Below are 11,657 nucleotides of genomic sequence, written 5' to 3'. Positions count from 1 at the left end.
AGGGTCAAAGAAGTTACATATATTTTACACTAATGCTGACTTTTTCCCAAAGCATGCCACTTTAGGTTCAAGACTGCCTCCTGGACAGCCACTGGCCTCCATTCATTTGAATATGGTGTGAAATTCAACTTGCAAAGCCTTAATAGTGAACTGTTGTGAAGTGAGGCTAATCTTAAATCATACTATCAATGCTTTAGAAAACAATCTCCAAATTAAGTATGTAGTATGTAGTATGGGACTGGAGGCACGGGCAGATTTACACAATTAAATCTGCCAGTGCCTCCAGTCCCATACTGAGTAGAGATTGGGCTTTGGTCATCAGAGCTAAAAATGAGAAACTGTTAGGTGTTAAAGTGTCGACCAAATGGTTGATAGAGAATAATGTGGTTTACTGTTGGACTGTGTTTTGTCAGGACCTCTGGAAAACAACACCATCTGAGTTTTTCACACACTTTCATTCATATTTTTTTCCTACAACCACACAGCTAGATTTGGGCTTTGAGTCTCCACAGTCTGTGGGGGGGTTTGTTATACATAATGGCTCTTCGCCTGGTTTGGCGCAAAGGGATGGAGGAGGCTTTAGTCAAACAGCTTGGCTGCTGCGCCCTTGCCGTCGTACTTGGCACCTTTTCCATCAAACTCAGAGGGAAGGATGTCGGCATCAAACTCCTTGTAGTAGTTTTCCAGCTCATCTCCGTGGACGAACACCTAGAACAGAGACAGCAGCTGTTAGAGACATTTGAGACTGTGGGAATTTTCAGCACCCGACTGTCCAACATGTAAGTAAGTGGGAATTTGAGTGTAATACCCTGCGATGGGAAGTCTTTGTAAGCTTAAAATTCATTTGCCCTGCTTGATCCTGTCCCTTTAAAAACCTTGTCAGCACCCCAGGCAGACTGGGTCCACACATCCCTCATGCTGGGGAGAAAATGTATAATAGCAGAGCGGAAAGTGATCAGCTTACTGCCAGCCAGGGTGTGGTTCTCCCAACTGGGTATTGTGGCTGCACACGAGGGCCTCTCCTTTAGGCTTATTAGTCAGGTGGAGAAATACTAAGGTAAGTGGGCAAATTACATCCTCTTCATGAAAGGTCCCTGATGTAACTGTATAATAACATACTGGCTCTAATCCACCAATATCAGTGTGATCTCACATGCAGTTTCTCAATAAATTGATCAAAGTCTGAGGTACTCTCTCAGTTTTGACTGTTTTCTCTAACATGATCGTATCTCACAGACTGAACTAAGGAGCAGCAGTGTTGCAGTCAGTCATTATCATTGAATCATCTGTCTGACTCACTCTCTCTAGCAGCTTGCTCTTCATGAGTGGTTTGACCACATTGTAGGTGGTGGTGAAGTACCAGGGCTGGTGGATGAAGTGCACAGCTTTGAAACGGGCGGGGAATGAGTCCTGGTGGGAAAAGGAAAAAGTAAGATGATGTGGTGATAGACAGTAACTCTAAATAAAGACCTCACTGAAGAGTCCTGCAGAGAGTAAAGAAGAAGAAGAAGATATACTTTATTCAATTTTTTCATTCTGTTGTCATATACACACAGGCCTGGAAAAATAACACACATGCACAAACAGGACCTATACATGCTTTAAATTGAGACTTTGGCTCGGTGCCGCCTAGGAGGCAAGCTGGCACCTCTCCAGCTACCAATCCACATATTTGGTCCAGACGGGGACTTAAACTGGCAATCTTTGGTTCCCAACCCAAGTCACTATGGACTGAGCTACTGCCACCCCAAGGTTGACCACTGAGCAGCTCTTAAAGGTTGATCAATGACACCTGGGTGTAAGGACAGGGAAGAGCTTTTTGTAATCTAAACACACCTGATTCTCTAACCTGCAAACTGCAATCAAACATGAGGAATAATCAACACAATCTTCTGTAAATCAAACCTATATATCCACTTAACTCAAACATCTAGCCATCAGCATCTACAATCTTGAAAAATGAAGGTATAATACCAACTAAACCTAAAATGTTAAATGGCTTTTTGTCTCTAGAATATCCATCTCTCCCAGCCTTCATTCTGCCTGTAGTAACAGACCAGAGTGTAGATTCTCCCACCTGCAACATGTCCACCATCTTCTTGAGCTCGGTGGGTTTGATTCCTGACGCCTGCTGCATGGTGAAGCCCTTGAAGTTCTCAATGATGCAGAACCCGTTGATCTGAGTCTCCTCGTTCTCCAGCAGCTTCTCCAGGATCACACAGTAAGCACGCAGGATCTGAAAACACACACAGGTTAATTAATTCTGTACTGATCTTAATCTTACTGATACTTGTAATCAGATCAGAACTAATTTAAATGAAAAGTGAGTTTGGTAAATGTATATCTAGGTGCATTGTGGGACATGTAGTCACCCAGAAAAGGGCCTGCTTACCTCATCAAATGTGATCTCCTCATAGTCCCAGTTCTCAATGTTGAAGAGCAGAACCACGCGGCCATATTTGTCTCTGCTTGGCAGGATGCCGGGGTAGCCGGCTTCGATGGTGCTGCGTACAGCCTCCGGGGTCAGATTCTCAAACAGCTCGGGGTAATCCTTCCTGAAACGCACGTAGCCTGGGTGGAGCAGGGGAGCAGATTATACAGTCACACTAGGCTGTAAGTTTGGTAGTTCTTGGTGTTAAGTAGTGACAGGGTTTCATTTTAGTTGCTCAATAACACTTAGAATATTTATTCATAAATTTAAGTGCTTTTTCTAGTCATGATAACACAGGTCAAGTCACACTGTCTCTAAAGTAATGAGTTTCAGTGGAGAGTTTCCCATGATGATATAAATGCTTTTTTAGCATGAAAATGACCAGGTGTACATTTTGGGTCATTATTTTGTCATTGTCAGAATGTATTCATTGGTGTTAGCTTATTAAAACATATCATTTGAAGCTTGTTTGTGATTTATTTTGTTAGTTATTGTTGAGGGACTACGGAACAGTGTGCCTGTCTGTCCATCGTTATATTGCACAGGGTGTTTTAATGTATTGCTACTTTTACTTTAGTTAAAGATCCGAGTACGTCTTCCACCTCTGCTCATACCGTACAAACACATTAACATGTTTACTGTAGCTTTCTTTGGTGCTGGATTCATTTGGCAGTGCTGATGGGAAACAGTCCTGTCAGTATGTTCATGTCTGCCGCTTCAAACTGTGTCTAACATACCCTTCATCAGGTCAAAGGCTCTGGGCACGTCGTACTTCCTGGCGCGGATGAAGCGGACCAGCAAACTGTCTGGTTTCTCCCCAAACGTGTCCTGCACGCCCTTGGCCAGGTCGTCTCCTGCATCTGCCTTCTCCTTTATCATCCCTCGCAGCTCCTTCACCGCCGAAACACGCTTCTCATCTGTCTCATTCAGCTCGTCCTTGGCCTGAAGGGGGAGCCACACCAGACAGTTAGCTCACAGTTTTGATAGCTTTACATAGTTCTGTGACATAGCTGCCCTGATATTCAGTCCACTGTCACCTCATGTTAGCCAATCTGTTAGTGAAGAACTCATGTTTGTCCTCACGAATTCAGCCAGGATTTTAGCCAGGATCACTTCAGTTTCTTGCGTCTGCTGACACTGCATGATGAACTCAACTCTCTCTTAGTTTAATTTCTCAATTTCTAAATTTATCTTATATTTATAACACATTATAATCAGTGATATACTGAACTACAATGATTAAACTCTTGAATGTAACTTTGTTTTGTGCCCTGATTTGGTAATGTCAGAACAGCTGTGGTTACCTTCTGCTTGGTGTGGTCCGGCAGGCTGGCGCAGGGTCCAAACACTGGCCCATGGTCCTTGACGGTGAGACGTTCCAGCTTGGCCCTGAGAGCCTGCTCCTCTTCCGACACCATACGGTAAGTTCCACTCTGAAAAGAGAGTGTTAATGTAAAAACAGATGACTCGCTAGGATCAACAGTACAGCTTGGTTGTGCACTTACAGGTGTACACAGACACAGAGAGGTACGTTTCATGGCAGTATGACACGCACCAGTGAGCAGCAGCTTGTAACACCGGCGGCAACTACCATGATATAAAGAGTGAGAAAGACTTTATAGGGTGGGCAGAATCAGAGGTGGATGGGTCATCTAAAATTGTTTTACTGGCGCCTGTTCAGAACCTGACCATTGGTACCAATACTAAAACAAGACTTTTTTTAAAATTTAAAATAAGAAGCCACTTCTTAAGTACTGGATACTGTCCAAACACAAGCAGCCATGTAAGAACTTTACATTCAGTAAATATCTGATTAATTAATAGAAAAGACAAATCTGACCAGACACTGACAAAATTTGACATCAAAAAAGTACTGAGGTTTGATACCCAGCCCGACAAGTTGCAAACAACTAGTGGCTATGAAGGCCAACTGTTGGGTTGCCTCATGTTGATTGTGTCTCGGCCAAAAAGTTGCACCTGAACACACAAAGACTACAGAGAACAGTCAACTAGCATATACGTTCTGCACTTGCGTGAGAGGAAATAACTCTCCATAGCAGCCGGCAGCAGCAGTCTGTATTCGTCATTTGAAAAGGGAAACCAACAGGACGGATTCGAGATGCTCCTTGACGACCCGACACTGACCAATGGCTGACAGTTGGCTTGGTGTGTCAGGGACCTTCGGGTCCAAAGCTATTTCTGTTTTGTTAAACTAACTGAAGTCAGAGTAAAACAGCGCTGAATCCCACAGGACTCAACACTAACTTTTAAAAGTGGTTGCCAGGCTGGGAACCACAGGTTTTGGTCGCTGAATCTGACCATATCGTTGCCATTTTTAGTCACCTTATATTCTGAGTAATTAAGATACAAAGCAGTTGTATGTCCACTTATTAATAAATATGTGACAAAATAATGTTTAAAAGCTTTATTATAGTAACCAAACTTTGTAGTTTGTGTTCTATCTTTGTTCAGCTTCATCTGGTTCTTGTCAGCTGAATCAGTGTGCATATTTGTTTGTGAGGTTGAAGGGCTAGTCACACTTACCACCACAGTTAAACAGCTTAATTTGATTCACCATTGTCTCTACAAGAGATGCACACAAACGCATGTGCAGCATTGTCATGTGGAGGGCCCTGTTATAACTGTTGCAGCAATATTCAAAGATTACTAATGCAACACACACAAACATATATAATTTTGGGGTGCTCATGTTGCTGTTTGCTGTCTCTGTTTTTTATATGTTAAGGCCAGGAATTGGTTGCCAATTTCTCAAAATGGTTGCCAATGGCAACCTGGCAACCTGCTGAGCCCTGGAATCAGATATTTATCTATAATAATAATAACAACTGCCTCTGCTCAGCAGGCTGCTGCATTATTGACCTCACCTGAATAGGTGTATTCTGCAGTGGACAGTTTATCATAGCAGCAACATCACAGGTGTTATTAATAACATTAATAATGGATGCGTCCCATTAAGCTGTGCCACTTTCAGGGCTCTGGCACTGTGGGTACTCACTCACTGGCAACGGCTTAGTGCATTTGTACTCCTCCCTGCTGACTGCTGGTCAACCTGGAGATCTAAGTTTGTTTCTACACCTGCATGTTGATTTGGGTAAAATAACTATGTTAATACAATTCTCTCAGAGGACTTGTACTGTGTGAGGAGGTTTAAAACAACAACTAAGTATTGCCGGAGCAACAATCAATAGGCCTCAGTGTTTGATTAATCTCCATCACATGAGTCCAGTAAAGCCTATAAATACACGGTAAGGACCACTAGTAGAGATTAGCAGCTAAGGCTACTGTAGCCGCTGACGGCACCTTAACAATGGGCTTTGGTGTTGAGAAATGTTGAGCTGCAGCTGAGTCCATGTTACAGCATGATGAATAGGTATTTGTCTTGGCCAGTTACCCAATCACACACAAGCATTTCCTCCTTTAATGTTCCCATTACAGCTCAGAAATCCAAGTAAAATATCAGCACTGATACACTCTCTTTGAGGTAAAACAAACTAACAAATATTTAAGTAAATAAAGGTGCAAATACTTACAACCACAGCCATGTCTTCTGCTCTTTCTATCAGCTCGTCTGGAAGAAAAGAAAAAGGCAGGTAAAAACAAACAATTGACATATTGTGATCCACTTTAATCTCCCTTCATCCCACCCTCCCTGCCATCACAGGGTACTTTGATTTAGCTATATTTAGCACTTCAGCCAGTCCTGGATGGTTTATCAGGTGATTTAATGTCGACAGTCTTTATGTTTCATAATGAACAGGCATGTTGTTGTTGTCCAAGTAGTTTTGTACTAAAAAGTTGAGAAATTCAGTTTGTATAGTTTGTATTCAACAAGTTGAACCTTAATATTGCCTTTAATTTCCCGTGAAGTGGATTTAAAATACATAAAACTTTTTTTTTTCGAAGCATGTTGTGGCATCTGCAGTATCCTCTTGTTTTTGTACTAGTGGATTGATCATTTCTCAAATGAAAGTAAAAGAATACAACCTCATTCTTTAGCTTTTAGACTTGATTTTAGAAATGCTCAAACAAAACAAGCAATTCAAAGATGTTGCTTTAGTCTTTAGGCAAATGTGGTGGACATATCTGAATACTCTTACCTCACTAAACCTGCATTTTATAGACTAAGATTAATAATAGCCAGCAGATTAATCAATAATGAAAACAACTGTTCCCTAACTTTATGTTAAATATATCATGCTTAAACTGAGGGAAAAACTCAGCACACATTTGCATTGCTGCAACATTATTTAAAATAGAAATTCTTGAATGTCTTGTTCATCATTTTACACACACATCTCCCTTTAATCTTTGGAAACTTAGAGCATTTTCGCATGCAGAGGTTTAGAGAGACTAAAACACCTCTCACCTGATGCACTGTTTCTATAGCATATTTCTACAGACCACATTTACAGATATCTTTGTATTATAACATAACAATATGCCCATCTGTGGACATTTAAATCCAAAGCTGCAGAACCACCAGCATTTTTGGGATTGTTGGTCCCAGTGGGAATGCAGCTCTCACCCTTGCCGGAGTCAGTCCCATGATGCACCTACTGAGCCGACAAAAGTCTTAACTTGTTTAGATTTAGCACTCAAATCCCTCAAATTACCAGAACTGAATTATTTTTGGGAGCCTCAGTATCCAGTCTTTAGATTTCATGCCACTCTATAGGATAAAATCAGTGTCTCTGGTCCAAGTCACTGCTCCATTAACAGTTAAACTACAGAGGAACCCAGAGGAGCTGCAGAGTTTGAGAGTTGTACAACATCTGAGGAAATAAAGGAGAAGTGAAGCAGCACATCAGTGGAGGAGTCTTACCTGAGGCAGATGTGAAGTCGCTGGCAGGGAGTCGCAGGGAGCCTGTGTGGAGCGAGGTGGATGGGAGCTGTGATTTGTAGCGTTGGGATTAGTGTCGTCACCAGATTACACCCAACTTTTTTTTCTTCTTTTCAATCAGTATAAAGTGGCAGAGGGAGGGAGGAAGTGATGGCGAGGGTCTGTGGCCAATGGTGGAGGTGCTCCCGTGATGAAAGGCAGGGCCAGTGCACATTTTGGATGATGTAATTTTGAGTGCACACTTTAGGTAAGAGGTGGTTTAAAGGGGGGTGGAGGGATTTGATTGCATTCCAGGGAGACTTGAGTGAAAAGTAGAGCCATTGTGACCGCTGAGTTCCAGTTTGATTTCTGCAACGTGATCGCGCTCGGGTGAGAGGAGGCCTGTATTCAGAGGGTCTGTTGCACATGTTTAGAGACATGATGTTGAAGTTGAATAGGAATTACTGTCTTATATTTGGCTTTAATTATTAATTTTTACTCTGCAAACAAATGGCTGAGATTTAGAATGCAGCTTTTGTCTCTACAGGTGACTAAAATCAATATTCATTGCTGCTAATCAGCCGCTGATTTGAGACACTGATAGAACACAATACATATAGTATCCTCCTGAGACCAGCACTTTTGTTTGGTATGCATTTTTAATTTCTACTAGCTATTTGGGATTAGTAGGATTTATAAGTAGAAAAAAACTATATATTGTCAAAGTCCCAACATGTTCTAACCACACACAGGGTCCCGTGTCCTCACATTTTGGGTTTACCTGACCTTATACTTCATTCTGCTTAACTCAGACCTGTTGTCCTCATTCATGGACACTTTTTTGTGCCATCTAGTGGTAGTAAGAGCACAATACGCCAATCCATGTAAAAACAAGATGGCAGCCATCTCTGCCAGGTCAGTCTGCAGCCGATCCCAACACCAATGTAAACTAGGTCAAACATGATCAGATTTTATGGTTAAAATGTGTTTATTTATGATTAATAATGTATGTGGTTTGATATGGCAACAAATTTGACCAATTTTAGCAAAAGCAACAAGATAAGACGCTGTTAATTAGGAAGTACTCATTTGAAGACATTGGGACTATAGTATCGTCTCGTTTGAAGACATTGGGACTTAATTGTCCTCTACAGTGTTTAGTTTTTTATACTTATCAGGTCCTACTGATCCCAAATAGCTAGGACAATTAAAAATGTACACCAAACAAAAGTTTGGGTCTCAGGAGGTTAAGCAAAAAACAAATCAATACAAATTGCATCCGCAAACCTGTCAAGCTGCAGTTACCGTTTACATCTGTATCTGTCCAGACTCATATGTAGCCATGACAGTTGACAATGCTTCATATATGGATGTTGCTGCAAGGGGCTACAAATTCTAAAACATGGATGCTTCATACACATCTTTAACCCCAGCAGCAAAGAATCCAAGTGAATCCAAGTATGTCAAACTTAAAGAAAGTCCCTCAAGGCATTCTTGAAAGTGATATCTCAAGAACGCCTTGAGGGACTTAAAGAAAGTCCCTCAAGGTGTTCTTGAGATATCACTTTCACAAGAATGAGACACACAAGGTCACAATGACCTTGACCTTTCTTTAACCAGGCAGCACAGAGGATCTATACATCAGCACAGTTTCAAGGTGAGTTATGACGTTGAATAATGGACAGAAAAGTGTTCTATGTAGAACATTATGATGTCACAGTGAAGCTGATCTTGACCTTTAGGTTATAAAATATCATTACTTCATCATTTTATCCTATGAGACATTTCTGTCTCTCTTATCAGTTTATTCTTGTGTCCAAGAGGACGTCTGTGCCCAATTTGAAGAAATTCCTGCAAAGTGTTGATGAGATATTGCTTTTACAAGAATGGGACAGATGGATATACCCAAAACATATTGCCTCCAGACACAGCTACCACCAGTGTGTAGGCACAAAAACTAGCTTTTGCTTTGTTTTGTATTGTTGTAAATTGAAAATCTTTGGTTTTAACTGTTGGTTGGAAAAAACAAGACAGTTTGGAAATGTCAAATTTGAAATTGTGATAGTAATTTTTTCTCTATTTTGTAACGTTTTATAGATGATAAATCAAAACATAATAGTTAGTCTAATCAAGAATGAAAATAACTGTTAGTTGCAACCTCCACTGCTACAAGGGAAAGATAATCAAACACATTCCGAGGAGGAAAACTTTAAAACCATTACACACCAGAAATATACACACACACACACACACAGGCACAGAGATTTGGATTTAGACTTAGCTGCATTCATATCAGTAAACATGGACCTTAAATGATCCACAGTTCCCTGCGATCAGATTAGTTCTCACACACACATTATATCAGCATTAGGAGCTGAGAGCAATATAAAGGTTTATATAATGTGCTCAGTTCTGTGAGAACTTCATCTAATCGGACACACATGCACTCAGTCGATGGTTGAGTTAAAAAAAACCCTGTAGATTAATCTTTAGTAATTGAGCAACAGAGAGGTGTGCATTAAAATAAATGAACAAAGAGCCACTGGACAGTAAATACAACACCATACTGTAACTGTAGTAGTTTTTGGTTTAGTTTAATTTTAGTTGCTATTATTAAGTGAAAATGATGATTTTTCTGTCTTATATTAATATAATGTATTATTTCAAGACCATGTGACCTTCAGTCAGTTGAGAAAAGTCTACAACATTTGGTTTAGACAGTTTCACATTAGAAACATAATAACTTCAACATCATGTCTCATAATAATTATTTTCTGCTGTTTCAGACATCATTCACAGCTCAAAAACACATTTGTGCATTAATTTACTGAGTGATCCTCAAATACATCCTGAGCTGCAGGAAAAAAAATGAGTGGTTACTCTGTTTAATCAAATGGAGAAAAAAAATTGTTGGGTACTCTTGGAAAACAGGGAAAAATGGGATAAACAGGAAGGCAATCAGGAAGACAAAAATATAAAAGGAACTAGAATTATTGCTTCGCGGTTGTATGCTTCCATGAACCTGTCAAGTTACAGTTACACATGTCTGGGAAAAAAAGGACACTTCACACACATCTTCAACCTGAAAACACAGAGGATCTATACAATCAGCACAGTTTCAATTCAGTATCTCAGCAAATGTCTCCCCTTTTGTTCCTGAGTTAGTGCATTGAATAATTGATAATAAATTGAATAATGGCCAGAACAGGTTTTTGCAGAACGTTATGATGTCACAGTGAGGCTGACCTTTGACCTTTTGGACTGAAAATGTCATCACTTCATCATTTTATCCTCTTTAACATTTCTGTTCAATTTTGTCATAATTAGTGTATGAATTCTTGTGTTTTGGCCCAAAACGTGATTTGTGAGGTCACAGTGGCCTTAACCTTTGACCCCCAACTTCTAACCAGTTTATTCCTCAGTCCAAGTTGACATTAGTGCCAAATTTGAAGAAAGTCCCTCAAGGCATTCTTGAGATATTGTGTTCATGAGAATGATGGTGTGTTCGTTTTGTACTCGGAGGTCGGAAATTCCCAGTCGGAAGTTTAAACTTGAACGCACCCTGAGATCGCATTTCCAACTCGGAAATTCGGAGCAACCCATCAACCCTGACTTACGAATTCAAGATGGCTGCCAGTCACATACGTAGTGAGTAAACACTCTGCTAAAGTACTGTTTATAGCAATTGTATCTTATTTGTTTTACATTAGGTCAGCCTCATCTGTGGCGTTCATCGGTTGGAGTGCATGATGGTTTTGAAGCTGTCTATACTCGTATACGCGTCCATGTTTTTTTCCTACTTGTCCACCGTTGTCAACTAGAATGCAAAAACTGTTGTCAACTCGGAGGTGACGTCATTCCCACTTCCGACTTCTGACCTCCGAGTACAAAACGAATGCAGCATGAGACACATGAGGTCACAATGACCTTGACCTTTGACCTCTGACAGAAAATTCTGATCAGTTCACCACCGAGTCCAAGATGTTTGTACCTAATGTAAAGAAATTCCCTGAAGGTGTTCTTGAGAGATTGCGTATACGAGAATGAAAAGGAAGCAAGGTCAAAGTGGTCTTGACCCTCGTCCACCAAAATGCTATCAGTTCATCGTGGAGTTAAAGTGGACAGTTCTGCCAGATTAGACAAAATTCCCTCAAGGCTTTCACAAGAATGTGATGGACGTACAATCCGAAAAGATAATGTCTCCAGCCTCGGCTATTGCTGACACAGAGGCATAAAAATATCAATGAGGATGGACATACTAAAAAATATAAATATATTAAATGATTCAATTTGTTTTTTCCTGTCATGTTATCTGGGTCATGTGATCCCATTGCCTCCCATTGGTTGTTGCTACTATAAGTGAGACCACGCCCACGCTGTTTGTTT

General features: G+C 40.6%; 1 protein-coding gene across 1 annotated transcript; it reads right to left on the bottom strand.

Annotated features, from left to right (window-relative positions):
* Window positions 1-311: 311 nt before the first annotated feature.
* Window positions 312-7,305, bottom strand: rlbp1b (retinaldehyde binding protein 1b). The gene is made up of 8 exons (XM_049573339.1): window positions 7,275-7,305; window positions 5,983-6,020; window positions 3,736-3,864; window positions 3,169-3,373; window positions 2,393-2,571; window positions 2,078-2,236; window positions 1,300-1,410; window positions 312-708 (listed from the first exon to the last, which is right to left on the bottom strand). The coding sequence occupies exons 2-8, from the start codon at window positions 5,992-5,994 to the stop codon at window positions 580-582; spliced, it is 924 nt and encodes a 307-aa protein (XP_049429296.1). The 5' UTR covers window positions 5,995-6,020; window positions 7,275-7,305; the 3' UTR covers window positions 312-579.
* Window positions 7,306-11,657: the final 4,352 nt, after the last annotated feature.

This window comes from Epinephelus fuscoguttatus, linkage group LG4 (genome assembly GCF_011397635.1).
Source record: "Epinephelus fuscoguttatus linkage group LG4, E.fuscoguttatus.final_Chr_v1".
In the NCBI taxonomy this organism is placed as follows: Eukaryota; Metazoa; Chordata; class Actinopteri; order Perciformes; family Serranidae; genus Epinephelus; species Epinephelus fuscoguttatus.
This window is presented reverse-complemented; position numbering and strand designations above follow the sequence as displayed.

What these genes read in the sequence shown, in the direction of transcription:
- rlbp1b (XM_049573339.1), bottom strand. An exon ending in AGCCTTTGACCTGATGAAGG is followed by an intron (nt 2,572 to 3,168) that starts GTATGTTAGACA and finishes TGCTCCACCCAG; the next exon opens with GCTACGTGCGTTTCAGGAAG. An exon ending in AGAGCAAGCTGCTAGAGAGA is followed by an intron (nt 709 to 1,299) that starts GTGAGTCAGACA and finishes TCTCTGTTCTAG; the next exon opens with GTGTTCGTCCACGGAGATGA.